The sequence below is a fragment of the Astatotilapia calliptera genome, chromosome 22 (genome assembly GCF_964374335.1).
Source record: "Astatotilapia calliptera chromosome 22, fAstCal68.1, whole genome shotgun sequence".
In the NCBI taxonomy this organism is placed as follows: Eukaryota; Metazoa; Chordata; class Actinopteri; order Cichliformes; family Cichlidae; genus Astatotilapia; species Astatotilapia calliptera.
Window position 1 is genome coordinate 174,593 of NC_137442.1, and position 17,908 is coordinate 192,500.

A 17,908-nucleotide genomic window follows, 5' to 3' on the forward strand; every position below is an offset into this window, starting at 1 on the left:
GGGTACTGAGCTCCGTCTCTGCTTTTTCCCCATTGTCCTGAGCACATCACCACACTCTGCTTTTACTTGTTTAAAATCTTTTATTTAAAACTCAAACACCACAAAGAGTAAAACATCTTGACCCTACAGACAGGGTGAGGGTTCAAAGGTCAGAGATGGGGTTACCTCGCTGCAGATACATCAAAATAAAAAACTTCAAAAACCCCAAACTGAGTCTATTTACAGTATTGCCTTAGAAGTGGTGAGTTCACCCTGACCTCAGCAGGTCACACACTTTGACCTGTTGAATGACAACACACCAGTTCAAAGGCAGCAGGGGGCGCTAACACAGCAACAGTAACGACCACTTCAAAGCGACTGTGGTGAGGAAAAACTAACATAAATAAATAAAGTGTATTTTTCATTTTAGATGGAAGGAGTTTAGTGTAACTTTCTTCAAGCCGTTTAGCCTCTGAAATGCATTAAAAACGATCATAAAACATCCAAATCACACAATTTCAGTTTATTTCACATCAGCTGATATTTTCGGAAGCACCGCCCCGTTTTTCCTGACTGGCTCCTGAATGTTCCAGCTTTTACTCTGATGGAGGAGCTGATATCGTGAAAACTCAAACGCTCCCCTCACGTTCTCAGCTTTATTATTAAACTAATCACTTCCTGTTTCACTGTCATGTTTCTCAGAGCTACTGGCTGTAATTGGGCGCTGAGCTGATCACATTTAGTTATAGATTCAGGGCAGAGAAAGTCAAAGGTCAAACAGTAAAACAATAAAAGGAAGGTCATGAGGAGATTTGGAGAGCGCGCCCTGCTGCTGGGAAGGTGAAAGTGCGTTTATCGGATGGCTGCAGTTCCTGCTCGCAGTAAACCACCAACGAAAACCCGAGCAGATAGCGAGGTGGGGCCGGGCTGATCAGACGAAGCGGGCTTGGACTCATTGGTCTAATTTTCATCTGTCTGTAGCTCTAACACGCTAACGCTGGAAGCTAGTGGCTTTCTGCTGTGTTGGAAGTGTAGGACAAACCATCGGGAGGTCGTTCAGTCCCCTCGGAGGAAACGCCGCCCCTGAAATAATAAAGAAAACGGCGACCAGAGGAGCTGAAACCCACTGAGGACGCGGGAAGCTCAGCAAACTAGCGAGGCGTTCAAACGCGGCTCAAAGTTCGGGGTGGGGAAAAGAGGGAAACGTGGCGTCTTCAGCAGGAAGCGTGGGGTTCGGACAAAATCTCTCAGAAATTCTCTAAAATTAAACACTTGACTCACAAACGCAAACTATCTCAAGGGACGCCGCCGCCAAGGAGAACAGGACGCCACACAGACGGCGGCCAGCTACAAGATTAGACATCATCATCATCGTCATCCTCCTCGCCTTCATCGTTCGCCTGTCTCTTCCTCTTCTGTCCCTGAACACCCGCCGCATCATCTGCAGAAACAGAACGGACCAATCAGGGCACGCCCCGCCCACCTGGAGCCTAGATACAGCTGCAACACTGAAACACATGCTCACCATCCTCCTCCTCTTCGTCTTCCTCATCGTCATCCTGAGATGAAGCACAGAAAGAAGAGAAGCAGATTTACGTTTCTGACTGGACGCCTCTGACAGGAAGTGAACGAACACGTTATCAGAGGAAACAAATTTAACTCGTCGTCAGGTTCAGAGGACCAAAAGTTCCAAAAACAGATGTAATAGAACATAATGAAAAACAATAATGTAGGAAATAAAAACAAAATGAAATACGTCATAAAAGAAGGATAAACAAATACAAAGAAATGATTACATTACAAATGGAGAAATACAAAAGTGTCGCTTTTGGTGAAAATTTTTTGTTAATGACAAATAGTTGTTTTGGTGCTTTTAATCCTCAAAACTGTCAGTGACGGGGGGCGTGGCTGACAACAGAAGGTTTGGCTGTCGGACACACACACACACACACCACACACACACACACACTGCGGGGAAACTCGGGGTTCAGGGTCTTGGGCAAGGACACTTTGTCATGCAGACTGGAGGACCTGGGATTGTCTGCTGACCCCAGGATCATCTGCGGCTCCACCTGCAGGATGAAGCTGGATTTGCTCACCTGGTTGGCGCGGTTCACCTGGAAACCCAGCCCCGCCTCTGCACTCTCCGAGCCGTCCTCGTCCTCGTCTTCCTCCTCATCGTACGCGCCAGTTGGCCCCGCCCCGTCCTCGCCATCCTCATCTGCAAACACGCACACGGGCATGACGAAACAGAGACGAGGAGGAGGACGGCGCTCCGTCTGAGCGGGTCTCACCTTCGTCCTCCGCCTCGGAGTCGGGTGCCTCGTTGTCCTCCTGGTCGAAGCCGTCCAGGTAGGTCACCTGGGGCAGCAGCTCAAACACGCTCTCCCGGTACTCCTCCAGAGATGTGATCTCGCAGTTAAACAGGTCAAGGCTCTGCAGGCTCTTCAGGTGTTGCTACAGGAGGAAACGACACGTTAGAACCTCAGAACGTTTCCTCTGTGAGCATGGCTGGAGCAGCGCAAGAACCTCACCAGCGCCTCCACGGTGCTCAGCTCCTTGATCTTGTTCCCACTCAGGTTCAGGTAGGTCAGGTTTGGACATTTCTCCGACAGCATCTCAAGAGAACCCGACAAATTGTTATCGCTCAGTTCCAACTGAGGGGGAGCAAAGACAAGAATGTCAGGAAAACCATCCGCCAGGAGAACCACAGTCCATGTGTGAAACAAAAAATTAGGATTTCTTCCTTTTCACTTTGTGGGTCCACTACACCTTCATTTACACATTAATTTAGCAGATTTTGATTTTGGTGGCATTGGTTCTTCATACTGCCAGTTACACCTGTCAAAGCACAAAGGCCCCCTGCTCGTTAGATCTCTCCCACCCGCAGAGGGTGCTCTCTGACCTCAAACCCAATCTCCTTCTTCCCCCTGAAAATGTTTGAATGCACCGTTGATGAGGTCAGACAGGTGAGCTCACCTTGCGTAGTTTGGGCAGCGAGGGCAGCTTGGCGAACGAGGTCAGACCAACGTTGACCATGCTGAGGAACTCGAGCTCCGTGAACTCATCGGTCAGACCGTCGACCTCGCCGTCTGCCGAGCGGCTGTTGTCCAGCACCAGCTCTGCGATCTGAGGACAGAGCAGAGCATGATGGGACATAAGCCTCTGTGTGTGTTTTATTAATCAGTTTGAACATGAAGTATTGATGAACCCTATACCTGACTGTACAGAAGACAGAACGTGATAGATGTGATATTTGTTTATTTATCAGTTTATAAGTCAAGCCCGAGTTAACACGAGGACCACAGTCGAGGTCATTCTGAGCCTGTACAAATTATTAATTATACTTACAGGTTGCCTGGCAACTCATATTGATTAAGAAGGCTGCTGTAACATGAGCCAGAGCGAGCCAGGCGTGATGGACAGGTAAACACTCACACTTATAATCAGAGTGGGCGGAGAGTGTGGAAAACCAATCAGAGCAAATAAAGGTAAACCCAGTAGAGATGGCTCGACAATGCAGCTGAACAGGTGAGTGCAGAGCAGGTAGTTATCTACATGTAAATTAGCCCTTTTGTCACGTTTGATCGTCCACACAGCCTCCGTCAGCTGGATCAATAATCTGATCGGAGATCAGGGTTAGTGACGTTGACTCTCGCTGGCTTCCTGTTTATGTAACGCGCCCGCACCCCCTCCCGGCTCCTGTAGGGAGGGGGCGGCACTCACCATCTGCTCACCCCCCCCGAATGGCGGAGCGTGTTATTCAACTGCTGCGGCTTATATAACGCATAAGCGCGCGCACGCGGCACCATACGACGGGCGCACGGACTCCGGTACTTCGCTGTAACGGAGATTAGGACATTCCCGAGCAGTAATCCAGTCCTAATCTGCAAGGCTAAAACCGGTTACCCGGTACTCTCGTTACAGTTACGGCCCGCAGGGTCCGCCAGGAGAGAACATTTCCGCGGTTAATCCGCTTCTGTGACCCGGTACCGCCTCTGAAACGAGCTCCGTGTCGCTGTCCCGGAGGCTCCGAGGAGCGGTCTGTTCCGGGACTCACCGTCCACCCTAGGCGGGTTACCCTGCCTCCTCACGCCGGACCCGCTGGGATTAAGACTATAAACCCGCTGCTATTCGGACGGCCAGAGCTGAAGGATGCTCCGCATCCCGTCGTGACCGTCAGCTGGACGCCCGAGAGCGGGCACCCGGACCCCGGGCGCACCTGCCGGGCCACATCAAAGACCGAACGGCTCACCTCCGCCGGGTTCCGGTTCCGCAGCTCCAGGGTGATCCTCTTCTTCATGTCCATGCTGTGGCGGTGAACGGCTGACGGCGTCCCGGGGTCGGAGCGGTGCCTGCCTTCCTCTGCTGGCTGCCGTTCGCCTACTGATCCTCCATGATACGGCGAGCCCCGCCCACCAACCCACGGGGTTGGACGTGCACGCCTGAGCCACCGCTGATTGGACGGCGGGCACATCAATCAGACTTGATTAGGTCTAGTCCTACCAGATAGGTCGTTTGTCATGAAACCCAGACGGCACTGCAAAGCTTCATGGGAGTTGCAGTTTAATCGCACAAAAGCTTCCTTTTTCTTTCATTGAATTAAAGAAAGATCAGAGTGAAATAAAGCAGTTCTAATAAAAAAAAATGAACCGCTCTATAATTATTTACAGGACGGAAGCGCTGCACTAGTTTCAAGAGTATGAATACAATTAAACTTGACTTTACAGCTGGCTCAATAAATGCATCATGGATATAAAACTTAAACATCATTGTAATCATTTTGCCATCACAGCAGCAGCTGGCCCTTGTTGCTTTGTCAGTCTCCCAGCACTCATCACCCCTGTTACCAATTAAGTTTGTGCAGAAAACACTTGAATGCAAAAATCAGAGCCTGGATGCCACGGTGTCCAGCTCAGTTCTTCATCCAGAATCAGGGACGCGTTGTTCATTCGCCTGTAAGCTACAGGACAGGAGCTAAACTAAAACAGGACATTTCCTTAAGGTCAGTAAACACCTCGCTATTAGCTTATGAAACAAGCTTTTATTGAAAGGAAGAAGCGTTTACCTGAGATCACAGGTACACAGGCAGCCGCCATCATCATCATGAAGCATTAAGGTACAGTTTACAAAAATACAAATTTATATGTACACTGAAAAAGTCGACGTCACTGAGTGTATAAAAATGGCTGAAGTTATACAGGTGATGGAGGACAGGTGTGTTCTCAGGTGGGCTTCTATAAGGGAGCAGGCTGGGCAGACATGAGCCTCGCAGAGGAGCACTCCTGCAGCCTCAGGTGTGACATCGCCTATCTCTGAAATGAAAAAGTGAGCGGTGGAGCAGTGCAGGTGAGGCACACTGTCCAGGATCAGGCAAGCTCAGCTATACTTGACACTTTTCACCTGGTAGGCCAATTAAGGTTTCCATTTCCTGTCTAGAGTATCCTGGAATGAATTAGCGTTTAGCACTTCCTGTCCTGACAGGAAGTGAAAGATTCTAACAGGAAACACATTATTCACGGTGAAGCATTTACACAGAACAGCTGTTTGCTTACGAGACAGCTGTGGCGGTGACCTTGAGGTGATGTGACCAGTCTGATGTTGGTGTAAAAATCAAAACATGTAAGTGTCACAAACCAAAGTGGGAGGAGTTAAAAGACCAAATTTAAGGACGGTTATGTAGATGAGTGAGGTGGAGGAGGGTGGAGCAGGGCAGCGTCACACTGCTGGTCATGTGACTTCAGTAGTGACATCAATAGTCACCTGACCTTAGCGTGCCCCTTTAGAAACCACCTGGAAACAACATCATAATTAATGAACAGAGTCCATGATGGAGCTGGTTCAGCTCAGGTCAAAGGTCACAGGAAGACAGAGTAACGCTTCCTGCAGCTCATGAACACAAGGTCACATCGGAAGAACACAGCAGAGTCCGAGCATTCCTGGAAAACCGGCTCCTTTCACAGCACCCTCCGCTGGATGGTGAAGGGGGTAAAGCGGGTGTGAGTGGCAGGAATCAGTCCATAGAAGGAACATTTGAAGAAGCTTCCTCTCCGCCAGCGCCGGGCAGAGGAAACACGTTAAAGCGGCATTCGGGGAACAAATGGCTGAGGGTAAACAAGGTCCCTCTTCCTCCTTGGGTCATCAATGTCCTCTACGCGGCAGCCATTTTGGACCCTGCTGAAAAAAAGAAGTGAAAGGTTTCTAAACCGGGGAGTCTGGATGGCACTGAGCCGAACTCCGCCCCCTGTTGAAGCATGTGTCACGCCAGGATCAGGTCTTTTTGTGGGCATGAGTACATCGTGCAAATCCCGCCTGCTGCGCTCCGTTAGGAGCTCACCTCCGTCGCCTCTCCCCCCGCCTCCACCAGCGTCACTTGACCCTCCTCTCCCTCCATGATGATGCCCCCCTCCTGCAGCACCACCATCTCGCCCTCCTCCTCCACCACGCCGCCAGATCCCTCCTCCTCATCCTCCTCTCCTCCCACCACCTCCTCGGGGCTGGCAGCAGCGTTGGTGGCGCCAGCCGCCGTGTTTGCGGTGGCGGTGCCAGCCTGACTCTGGGCCATGGCCTCCAGCTTGATGCGGTACTCCTCCGCCTCCTGCTCCTTCCTCAGCAGCTGCTGTCGGTACTCCTGCGCCTTCCTGTTGGCCTCCTGCAGCTGCCTCTGCAACAGCTCCTGCAGGAAAACAAATAATCCTCATCGATCAGCACAAAACCATACAGACCAGCGCACCCCACCCAAACCACGGAGAGAAACCCATGTGGTGTGACGTGTGCACACGTATTGAATGCTGGTGTGGTTTCAGACATTTGTAGCACTGAGGAGATTTCGAAAGAGGAAATTGTCAGATTCATGAAACTGGACTTCAGGTTTGGACATCACGCTCGAGGATCACGCCGTACGCATTTGCAACTCTTTTGGGGAAATTTCGCTCCAAACTAACCCACACTGTGAACCCACCCACAGCACCGGCTCACAAATGATCCCCGATTCAAATCCAATTCAATTACAGCGGGGCAACGACAACGGTCTAACTTCCTGTTGGGTTTGTGGCGTGGTTCCAAGAGGCACGGCCATGTTAACGGCGCTACAGAGCCATATTCAAAATAAAAGCATTGGATGAAATCAACTTTAGATCCACACACAGTGGAGCTGGCACACATCATTCAGGCGAACACAGCTCTGCAGGTTTATACAAATCTGACACACACACACACACACACACACACACACACACACACACACACACACACACACACACACACACACACGCTTCTTTATGGTCCCTCAAGACTACAGTGGGTCATTGGCAGGGTGACATCTTGTTAGGCCTGGGGTCAGTGTTGTTTTCTATACACTGTAAAACGCAGCTCGCTGAAACTGTGAGCGGCGTTCAGAGGTCACTGATCACAGTGTGGAGGCGGCGCTCACCGTCTCTCCCGTGTTGTTGTGGTTGTTGGTCACCTCCAGCTTCCTCTTCCTGGAGGGCGGGGGCTGCGGCTCCTCCGTCACCACCTCCTCTGTCACGGTGTTGGCAGGCACGGCAAGCACTGGATAAGATAAAATAAAAATCAGGATGTAAATGGCCTCAGGACTTCCCGCCACTTCCTGTTCAAAGGCATCAGCATCATACTCTGCTGTCCATGCTGCATGGTGACGAAGAACGGCTGTGCCATCCCTCCTGTTGTCTGCAGGTTTCCGTGCTGGTCGGTTACTATGGTGATGACCCTCTGACCACCTTCGTTTACGACGGTGGCGTGCTGGATGTTGGAGTCAAGAGCGCTGGCAGCCATCGCTTCCTCAGAGTCTCCTGAAAAACAAAAGGGGGTCGTTACAGCGATGCTGTCTGCGGCTTCTCATCGGTGTCGGGGACCGCGGTACTGTTTGTGCAGCATTTCAAAAATGGCGTGAAGGAGGCGCTCTCGTGACTCACAGAGTATTTCCACTGACCAGCCATTCGGTGGCAAGAAATCTGCTGAGGTTGCATTTTTGGATCGCTTGGAAACCCCGGTGTAGTAAGTACTGAAAAATGACCAGCTGCTACCACCGTGTCAAGCTGTGACGTGCCGACCAAAGAGGTAGAGATGGAAAAGGGCTCTGTGTGTGTGTGTGTGTGTGTGCACACATCTCACCTGCATTGGCCTTGTTGAGCAGCTCGGCCAGGTTGACCACGCCCCCCTGAATGGCAGGTATGCCCTGGATGATGAACTGTGGTTGGTTGGTGGTGCTGCTCGTCTCCACATTCATGCTCACCTGGTTCATATTCACCTGATTCTGCATGCCCTCCTACACACACACACACACACACACAGTGAAGCATTCATTAATTTAAAGGTGCCTTTTTCTGCATTTCTACCTCCGCAGAATCAACCAATCAGGAGGCTTCTGTTAGTAGCATTTTATTTATCCTCACTCTGGCGCCATCAGGTGTGCGCAGGTGCTTTGTACTGAAAGGCAAAGACCCTACAATCATACAAAGTAACCCCACCCACTTCCTGTAAACACTGTACAAAGACACAGGAGAGACTTTTGGAACGCCCCCCATGTCCTTTTCTTCTGCCGGCTGTGGGTGTAAAGGGGTTGGGATAGGTTAGGATCCAGGCTGCTATGATTCCTGTTTCCTGTTATGAGGGGAGATGTTATCAGAACGTGTGATTGCATGATCACCTTGGTCACCTATAGCATGTCAGAGTTTCTGGCTTCGATCCTAAGCCCGTTGGTCGGCAGCTCTGAACATCCAGACATGTTGAGTCATTATGGAGGCAGATGAAACCATGGTCTCATTCCATGTTACACCTCTCTTCACTTGCATCCCAGTCACTGAAGTGTTGGAGGTAGTTCGTAATAGAGCAGGGCGATATGGCCAAAAATATTTATCACGATATATATATTTGAAAATTTGCGATAACAATATAACTGACAAATTGAAAATAAAACAAAAAACCCATCCATTTGTTTTCACTTAAAAAAGCAGCTGTTTTTTTGTGCATTAAAGCTATAAAAACATTTAACAGTGCAAATGTAATGTAATAACATAATGTAATAAATTCTGTTTTCATGGATGCCTGGATGTTAAACTTCATAGTTACACCTGGTAAAACAGCTACGCTGATCATTTTATTAAGGATGAAAGAATTTAGACAGTTATCAACCACTTCAGCCCCATGCCCCTGGTACCGGGGGCAAAAAGGAGGAGATCACGTTTAATTGGTTATAACACGGGGTGAGAAATATAAGTCCAGACATGTGGTGTCCACAGAAACCTCTGAATCTCAGCTAAAATGTCATATAAACCATTTCTACAACCACCAAATACATTGAAAACAAGCCATGATTAAACGAGCAGTTATGTAAATGCGCAGAAGACTGCTAAACAAACAAAACCGAACCGGAAATTCTCCAGACTTCATGTAACCGGCTAAAGATAGTGATAGCCCTGGAAGCTAACCAGTCTGACTCCACACACCAAGCTTCACCACGATCAGACCAAAATTCACTGAATGAACCGCAAAAGAAAACCACAAAAACACACAGCGGCGCAAATACGCTAAGACAGAGATTGGCTTACCCAGGGCTGTAATTTTTCACTGTTTCACTTTAGAAACATAAATCTTTGCACAGATGATGTTTATATTATGTTGGTTACTGAAATTCTGGAACCAAATGTGATCTGAGGCATATTTTTAAAAGGGTTATTATATGCTAAAAATTTTAAAAAGAATTACGCAAGGATAAAATCTACTTACTTTTTCTGTGTTCCAGTCTCAGTAACTTTGACACAGTAATATCTGCTTCAATAGTTACACCTCTGATGAAATCTCACAAGTGTTAGCTTTATTTTGATACCAAGATTGTAAGCACAGAGTTTGTAATTGCAGAGAAATAACCAATTAAATTTGGGCATTGCATTTTCGAGCATGAAGCTCAGAAACCCCCTTCAGGCTTAAGAGGTTAACTCTCAGTGATGGTGCAGTGTTCGTTTGACTTTGGGACCTGAAGCTGACGGAGGTTTGGACCCAGATTACTCCCTGATTTAAGAGCACCTCCGTCCGACAAATATGGCAATAACGACGCCCGCTTGCATGTTCTACAAAAAAAAAAAAAAAAAAAAAAAAAGTGCTTTGTTGTGTATCTGGCAGACAACACCAAACCAGTTCCACATCACTGAAGTTGCAGCATTTTTACAAACCAATTCTGGTTCATCCGTTTCACTCAACGAGCCGCTTTCCCCCTTCTCATTCTCTGTTGCTGCCATGCTTTTTCCACCATGTGCGTATTATAAACAAAGGCACTGCGCGTGCATGTTTTACCCGTATTCTATCACAATATTTTATTTTGTTATCATTGCCTAACATTGTACCGGTATTACCGTGAACGGTATAATATGGCCCAGCCCTAGTTCGTAAGAGATTACAGGATAACCCCAACCTCAGCAACAGGACCACTCTCAGCATCGACTACATGTGTTTGAACTGTGTCTTCATTTCATCCGTTTCAGAAGTGGAGAAGAGGGCTTTGCTATCCTACCCTGGAACATCACCAAGCCATTGGTTCAGGTATGTGGATGACACCTGGGTGAAAATCAAATCTCAGGACGTTCCACAATTCACGGATCACATTAACTCGGTGGACCGACACATCAAATTCACCAGGGAGGATATGAAAAGTGGCAGCTTAGCCTTCTTAGACTGTGAGATTTCCATCAGTAATGGGGGACATCTAAAAGCTGACGCACAACTGCCGCCCAAGCGAAAACCTGTAGTGATCCCGTACATGTCAGGCGTATCGGAGCAGCTGAGACACATTTTTTCTAAACACCGCGTCTCTGTGGCTTTTAAACCCCAAAAATTGGCCCACCCCAAGGATCTGACAGCCCATTGTTCCTTCAGTGGGGCTAGTTTTAGTCATTGTGCAAATGTCCCGTTTATAAGGTTGGAAACCTGCAGTCAGCTGAGACTGAAGAAGTCACCTGGATGATGACGAAGGGTCCAGATGAATAGAATCAACCTTTTGAGAAGTGCATGTGTGGCGCGGCTGTGGGGGACGCGGACACACCCGAGCAGCAACCGCGCCTCAACAGCTTCAAAGCAGAGTGCACTGGGTCCCGTTGTTGTCGTTGGTGTGTGTTAGACAGCAACTGAAAAGCTGCAGCCGTGTGTGAGGTACGACAACCAGAAATAAAAGTGCTGAAAATGTGGTCGTCTCTGCCACGCGTCTGTCACGGTACAATTAGCTCAGACCTCTGTGTGTTTACAGCAAAGCTTGTCATTAAAGCAGGATTTCACAGCAGCAACAAACTGAACTCAGCTTATTTTTCACAGCAGTGTGCACACACAGCGCCTCTCTGCAGTAAACAACAAGTGAAACAAAGACAAGTGTGTTAGTCTGTCGGATTATTGACTGAGTGTTTGTGCTACTGAAGCACAGTAACACAAGTGCTGTCATCACTCGAGCTGCTCTCAGCTGACTGACGGTGTCACGGACGTGAAATGGCTGTAAATAAATTCTATCAGTGACTGCAGCACAGAAACTCTCAGCAGCTCACTGCACCAGACGGAAAATGTTGTTATAATGAACATTGATCCATTGTTCCAGTCTGCTGCTATGAATTATGGGATAGCGTTTTCTGCTCCCCTTTCATAAAGAACACTCCAGTGTCTCCTCTGCTAAAGGAGGCAATAAAGGAAGCATTAAAGATCCTTTCCTCAGCTCTGATTACGGCCTCCCGGCAACAAACATTCCTACACAAAACAACTCGGGCGAAATGTCTGCCTCACCTGATCTCCGGGCAGCCTGAAAGTCTCTGTTATCGACCTCGCTGCAGAGTGCGAGCACACCTGTAACCTTTCTGTCACACTGAAACCTCAATGTTCTGCTTCTGCTTGTCGACTCACCTGCAGCAGCAGCATCAGCTCCGTGTTCTGGATGTCCATGGCGATGTCGAATGGCGTCTTGTCGAATTTGCTGAGCGCGTGTACGTCAGCGCCGTGCTTGATGAGCGTTTCAGCCACGCTGTGGTGCCCATGCTGTGCTGCCCAGTGCAGCGCCGTCATCTTCAGCATGTCTTTGGCGTTGATGTCAGCGCCGTTCTAAAAGGGAGGTCCACATATGTCAAAGATCACAGCGCTTAGAGCACACAGAGCCTTCCAATGAAGACAAGCCGTCTTACCCGGACCAGCAGCTCCACGATGACCGTGTGTCCCTCGGCGGCAGCCATATGCAGCGGGGTGCGGTCCACTTTGGTGCGGGCGTCTCTGCTGACACCGGCCCTCAGCAGGACGTCGGCAGTGGAGTAATGGCCGTGCTGAGCGGCCAGGTGGAGTGGGGACGTCCCAAGCTGAAGGTGAGTGAGAAGGAGCCAGAACAGGTGAGCTCAGGTGCAGCTTTCTATCTCAGAGTCTCAGAAACAACTCTTTTTCAAGGTTCAAGTCCCACCCTTCATCCACTCACTTCCGCGTATCCTGTTCAGGGGCGCTGGAGCCTATCCCAGCTGTCTTAGGGTGAGAGGCGGGGTACACCCTGGACAGGTTGCCATTCTGTTGCAGGGCTAACACATAGACACAGGCAACCACTCACATTCACACCTAACTTTAACCTAACCCGCTAACAAGTCTTTGGACTGTGGGAGGACGCCGGAGTACCCGGAGAGAACCCACGCAAACTCGACACAGAAAGACCCCGGCCTGATGGTGGAACTGAACTCTTGCTGTGAGGCAACAGTGCTAACCACTGTGCCGCCTGCTGACGTTCCCATCCCATTATTAGTGCTATTTAAAAAAAAAAAAAGCATGCAGCAGAGTCTCACCCAGTCAGTGGTGAACGGCGCCCCGTTGGCCATCAAATTTCGAACTTCGTCATCCTGACCTTTCCGGGCTGCCTCTAGCAGCCGCTTCCCCAAATCGACCAGCGACATCTGCAGAAAGGGATCGATACAGCTGATCAATTCTCCCAATCAGTAACTTCAGGCATCCTCAAACAGCCAATGAAAGCTGCAGTGTCCATCCTTTATTTGCAGGGTGTTGTTTATGACCAACAAAAACCTTTAATTCAACATTTCTTAAAAACACTATTTAACTTCTCTCAGCCTGTCTGATTAAACAACTCCTTCAAACGTACCAGCTCGCTTATCTGAAGCTAACAGTTAGGTGTCTATTATCGGACACACATGGTTCATCTGCGCCTGCTCCGTCGGTAAGGCTCAAGTTGAAGTTGCCCGCTTATGTTTTAAGAGCAGAAATGTAAAGTGTGTTTGCTAACATCTACTCATGTGCAGTGGGTTAGCTCCTCTTTAAAAGACACAAAGAACAAAAACCTGTGTGTGTCGGATAACGGGTCCGTAGCTGAGGGTTTAGCACGGCAGGGCTACAGAAACCTGCTAAAGTGCACCAGGGGGCTGACTGAACCCCCCCCCAGGCCCGCTGTGAGCGGGTTGTGGAGGCTCACACCCGACCGAATGCTTTTATTTTACCAGAACGTGCCCCAGGCCGTGTCCGATAATGGAAATCGGGTAGTCACACCGCTCTCGTGATTGCGAAACAGCAGAGAAGGACGAGATTCTTCTCCGCGGCCGAGGAGCCATTTTAGGCGCCTCGACGGGCAGAAAAATTCCGCCATGAGCTGCGTCGCCCCGCGCAGCCTGTCCGTGCTCTTCTTCGCCACCCGCACCGCCGCCACGGTCACAACAACACCGACAGGAAACCGTTTGATATTAAGTTGTTGGTTTTCCGGGGGAAGTCACACAGAAATTTCCTATTTTACACGCGGAGAAAAAACTACTTCCACATCCGGTTAGTCGGTGTTGTCGGAGCGCGCGCAGTCATACCGCTCACCGGAGCCTCGTGCGGAAAGGTTTACTCTGGCGCGCGCAATTCCACCTTCGTGCGGAGGACGCGAGCCGGAGCACGCGGGCGGCTGTGGTCCCGCGGCGGGCGGCTGTGGTCCCGCGGCGGCCGACGAAGGGAGTACTTACCGGCTCCAGGTTTGTGGGGCCGCGCTACTCCTCGCTGCTAACCTTAGCGGCTCGATGCTAGCCGCCCCACCGTGGGCGTCTGCGGGAGCTTGTGCTTGTTTTGTGATCCGTGCTACGGAAGAATGGGTGCAGTCAGGCGTACACTTCAAGACTAGAACCGCACCAGAACATGAATGCCGAACACTAAGAGAGCTTGGCCCGTCCGACTCTAGCGAGTCTGTTTACGGAGAAAAGTTAGCGAGACGCGGCCGGATGGTAAGGGTGTAACCTTCAAAATAAGAGCCTTTACAGCCGTCCAGTGATTTAAATGTTTTTGTAAAACTGTAAACCGTCATCATCGCACTCCTGTCAGCGTTAGGACTATTAACATGGATTGTTCAGATTAATGCCATTTAGTATTTGTGAATTAAATATGTTTCCTGAAAATTCTGAGTAAAGATCTTAAAGTGCATTTCAATCATTTGGTAGCCCTCAATAACAACATTCAGCCAACAGGCTTTGGAAGTGAAGAAAACCAGACATTATTGTCATGAAGATATCTGCCTATAGTCCGTTTTTGACGAAAATGCAGGTAAAATTCATATTACAACTAATGTAAATTTATAGTATTTTCCCCTCGGCTAATTAATAGCAAATAAACCAATAAACTACTGATTAACGGTAAAAGTGTACCTGAAATCCACAGTTGGACCGTACACTATTTTATGTTGAAAGTCTTCAAAGGAAGTGTGGTCCTCTGTAAAGCTTATAGCTATGTTAGCCGTTAGCCTGCGCGCATGTAAGCTGGAACAAGTTAAAATAAAGCTGCTTTACCTTCTTATCTCAAGGTTCTCGCGATCGTACGCCTCCTGGCGTGGATGGGACCCGGAAAGGTGCGCTTATCTGCTCAGAAAACCTTCACAAACAGGTATTTTTTTTAAAAAAAAAAATGTTTAATGTGCTACAAACATGGCGGCCCCGCGACACCGGAGGTGGAAGCCGGAGAGTGTTAACCTGCCAGGGGGCGGGCTCTGTGCCGGCGGAGGCGAAGAGATCTGAGGTCAGTTTGAAGAACAGAGTGTGCATCACAGGGCTGTGATGCAGTGACCGAGGCTGACCACAGATCAGCCAACAGGAGAGGCTGATTCCCGCCTGCGCAGCAAAGAAGAGTACGACATGTTGGGAGTAGTAGAAGAAGAGTCGTGCGTTTTGTTTTCTGGAATTTCACATTTAAATATGTATAAATTAAGTTCTTAAATTATTCATAAATCTCCAATAAAAAAAGAAAAGTGATAGTCTGTTCGACGTGTTTCGATTATTTAAAGGGATAATGGGTTTTTGTGAGCTGTCACGTTGGACAGGACAGATGTGTGCGTTTTCTCTGAGATGATCTATGACCCCAGGTGATCATAGAAGAAGAAAATTATCTTGATGCATGATTAACCTGAGAGGAATCAGACCAATAAGACCTGATGTTTGGAGACGTGATTGGTCAAATAAATGCGTGTCAGCCGGGTTTTGATCTGAAAGAGCTTAAACCTCCACTTTCGATGTTCAGGTGTGAAACATAAGAAAGTACTTCTAATCAGGTAACAGCACAGACCTGCTGATGGCTCAGGTGCGTGGGCAGCTCTGCTAAATCCTGCAGCAGAGATCACAGAGAAGCACACCTGGGTTTCCTGTCAGTTGCACCTGTAGCGCCTCTGGACCAATCAAACGCTGTTTAACAGGTGCAGGGAGGTTTGAAGCTCTGAGGCACATGATAGAAATCAAGTTTCTTCTTCTGTGATGTTCGACTCCGTTAACCATAATCCACCACCAGGCGCCGGGCACAAGAAGAAAGAGGTTCTGTTCAGAGGATCATTTTTCAGGAGCTGCTGATCAAATGTATTGATTATCCGACTCATTCTGTAATCATCAGCAGGTGATGAGGTAATCACTCGGGTATGTGCTGTGAACATTACTCAGTGATGTCACAGAGGTGTTTCTGACCCTGAAGCTGAACACGAATTTATTCGTCGTGTATGACGAGGTTTACTCCATAGTCACTGTAATTCACATACATGGCCAGTTAATGATCGTGTGACTTTATTAGTTACTTTTACTGTAATAAAAGCCAAACTTACGAGTAACTGTGGACTTTTTTATTGTTGTTGGCAGGAGTGCGAGGTTTGATTACAGCTACACAAATAAATAATAAACAGGGCAGACTGTGAGGTTAACCTGAACAGCTGTAACAAAAGAAAAGAGGCACAGATGAAACAGAATAATGTGATCTTCACAGGCGTCTGTTCAAAAACCAGAAAATTAAAAAGCCTTGTCACACCAGTCACATCATCTCCTTCAGTTCTGCAGGTGAACCTCACCTGAGAGGGTGACGCAGTTCTTCAAACATCAGCTGCTCCATCACAAGTCAAATTTATTTTACCAAACGATAATCAAAGGGTTCAAAGAGCACCACACTTCCTGTTCCACCCAGGAAGAAAACTGGAAGTGTGGTGCACCTAACGTGCTGTCCTGCAGACCCTGCATCTTTGCTTCAGTGTGGTCTGAGGTCAGAGGTTAGCTGGCTTCACAGCAGCAGGTCAGCGAGCAGGGCGTCCACAGCGGCAATCGGAGCTCTCCAGTAATTAAAGGAGGAGAACTCTGACAGCTCCCTCTGCAGGAGACACAGGGAATGACACATTTCAGTTAACAACAGGTCTCTGTACAGCGCAGCCCAAGGGCAAAATCCAAGAGGGGAGTAAACTCTACATGCAGAAAGGCTAACTTACATCTATGTTAGATCCTGAGAGCAGGGCTCAATAGTGTAACGTCATGTGTGAAGTTTTAAAAACAGCGCCCCCTCCAGTCAGTACGGAGCCTGCCATTAACTAGTGACAGGATCGATACCTCAGAGCAGGGGTGGCCAACTCCAGGCCTCGAGAGCCGGCATCCTGCAGGTTTTAGACCTCACCCTGGGTCAACACACCTGAATCAAATGATTAGTTCATTACCAGGCCTCTGGAGAACTTCGAGACATGCTGAGGAGGTCATTTAGCCATTTGAATCAGTTGTGTTGGATCAAGGACACATCTAAAACCTAAAGGACACCGGCTCTCGAGGCCTGGAGTTGACCACCCGTGCCTCAGAGGAAAATAAGGACAGTGAAGCTAAACATCAGTGTGAGGGAATCACTGTAGTGCTGCAGCAGTCAGTTCATGTTAAACCAGGATCTACTGTCACTTTACTGTCTGTCTACAGCAGGAAATGGCTGTTGGGCTAAAATCCAGCTGTTAGCTGTGATGTTGGGATTTGTGGAGGAGAGCCTGAGTCACGTGGAGTCAGAAACTCTGCAATCAGAGCTATTTTATGCAATAAAATAAATAAAATAATCTGTTTTTACCCAAACACTCTTTATCCAAAGAGTTTACGACATACATAACTACATCACACCACTTTCGTACCATCAGCACGTCTGCAGGGAAAACAGCTTCCTCGCGTCATCTGACTGACTGCATTACTTCATATTAGCAGTGAGGAAAAGTGAAGCCCCCGTGTAAGTGAAGGACGTGGAGATTTCTTTCCTGTGGACATGATGTCAGGTTTCCACTCTGCTTTTGTCTGTGGTGTGACACGCGTGCAGTAACCGTGATGTTGGAAACTGGCTGTGTGGGGCAAAGAGAGAACAATTTATTGTTGGCTCGGCCGGGAGAGGAAAGTCTGGAGTGTGGACTTGAGCTTGTCGGTCTGGTGAACCCAGAGTCACCTGATATGTGTAGTGTCTCATGTCCTCTGGAAACAGCCAATGGAAGCACTCACAGCACCACCCACAGGAACTGTACACTAAATCTACATGCAGGTGCAGATAAAGCAGCTGGAGCTGGAGCTGAAGCTGGAGCGTCTCCATTAGAAGCAATATTTCCTTTGTTTGTGTTCGCACTTTCTCAGCAGGAGTGTGTTCACCTGCTGTGAGGTAAATACACCTGGAACTGATCACA

At 48.6% G+C, this 17,908-nt stretch overlaps 3 protein-coding genes and 1 long non-coding RNA gene across 8 annotated transcripts in view; 1 reads left to right on the forward strand and 3 right to left on the reverse strand.

The window, feature by feature from the left end:
* Positions 1 to 60: 60 nt before the first annotated feature.
* Positions 61 to 5,010, reverse strand: LOC113014715 (acidic leucine-rich nuclear phosphoprotein 32 family member E-like). 2 transcript variants are annotated; one of them, XM_026156426.2, is made up of 7 exons: positions 4,235 to 5,010; positions 2,959 to 3,108; positions 2,514 to 2,597; positions 2,274 to 2,436; positions 2,079 to 2,200; positions 1,505 to 1,538; positions 61 to 1,420 (listed from the first exon to the last, which is right to left on the reverse strand). In XM_026156426.2, exons 1-7 carry the CDS (start codon positions 4,454 to 4,456, stop codon positions 1,335 to 1,337), a joined length of 861 nt encoding a protein of 286 aa, XP_026012211.1. In that variant the 5' UTR covers positions 4,457 to 5,010; the 3' UTR covers positions 61 to 1,334. The 2 variants fall into 2 exon arrangements, with proteins under 2 accessions (XP_026012211.1, XP_026012210.1); XM_026156425.2 differs by having other exon boundaries at positions 2,514 to 2,636.
* gabpb2a (GA binding protein transcription factor subunit beta 2a) lies at positions 5,004 to 14,905 on the reverse strand. 3 transcript variants are annotated; one of them, XM_026156423.2, is made up of 8 exons: positions 14,763 to 14,905; positions 12,786 to 12,893; positions 12,150 to 12,317; positions 11,875 to 12,069; positions 8,113 to 8,266; positions 7,614 to 7,790; positions 7,412 to 7,530; positions 5,004 to 6,655 (listed from the first exon to the last, which is right to left on the reverse strand). In XM_026156423.2, the coding sequence occupies exons 2-8, from the start codon at positions 12,891 to 12,893 to the stop codon at positions 6,305 to 6,307; spliced, it is 1,272 nt and encodes a 423-aa protein (XP_026012208.1). In that variant the 5' UTR covers positions 14,763 to 14,905; the 3' UTR covers positions 5,004 to 6,304. The 3 variants fall into 3 exon arrangements, with proteins under 3 accessions (XP_026012208.1, XP_026012207.1, XP_026012206.1); XM_026156422.2 differs by lacking the exon at positions 14,763 to 14,905 and adding an exon at positions 13,950 to 14,091; XM_026156421.2 differs by lacking the exon at positions 14,763 to 14,905 and adding an exon at positions 13,449 to 13,690.
* On the forward strand, positions 14,065 to 15,223 carry LOC113015130 (uncharacterized). Its single transcript, XR_013904597.1, has 2 exons — positions 14,065 to 14,204; positions 14,777 to 15,223. It is a non-coding gene; the product is annotated as an uncharacterized LOC113015130 (long non-coding RNA).
* Positions 15,224 to 16,057: 834 nt separating this feature from the next.
* mllt11 (MLLT11 transcription factor 7 cofactor) overlaps positions 16,058 to 17,908 on the reverse strand; it is a 3,153-nt gene continuing 1,302 nt past the window's right edge. For both annotated transcript variants that reach the window (XM_026156429.2, XM_080296177.1), the window contains exon 3: positions 16,058 to 16,587. In XM_026156429.2, the coding sequence (XP_026012214.1) occupies positions 16,501 to 16,587 (87 nt within the window). In that variant the 3' untranslated portion in view covers positions 16,058 to 16,500. The remainder of the gene's footprint in view (positions 16,588 to 17,908) is intronic.

Bases quoted from the DNA above. Each gene is read 5' to 3' on its own strand.
- LOC113014715 (XM_026156425.2), bottom strand. From the start codon at position 4,456: ATGTGCCCGCCGTCCAATCAGCGGTGGCTCAGGCGTGCACGTCCAACC. The intron at 3,109-4,234 runs GTGAGCCGTTCG...CTCTGTCCTCAG, and splicing joins GGAACCGGAACCCGGCGGAG to ATCGCAGAGCTGGTGCTGGA. The intron at 1,539-2,078 runs GTGAGCAAATCC...GCTTCATCTCAG, and splicing joins AGGTGAACCGCGCCAACCAG to GATGACGATGAGGAAGACGA.
- gabpb2a (XM_026156421.2), bottom strand. From the start codon at position 13,559: ATGGCTCCTCGGCCGCGGAGAAGAATCTCGTCCTTCTCTGCTGTTTCG. The intron at 7,531-7,613 runs GTATGATGCTGA...TATCTTATCCAG, and splicing joins CATGCAGCATGGACAGCAGA to TGCTTGCCGTGCCTGCCAAC. The intron at 6,656-7,411 runs GTGAGCGCCGCC...GTTTTCCTGCAG, and splicing joins ACAACAACACGGGAGAGACG to GAGCTGTTGCAGAGGCAGCT.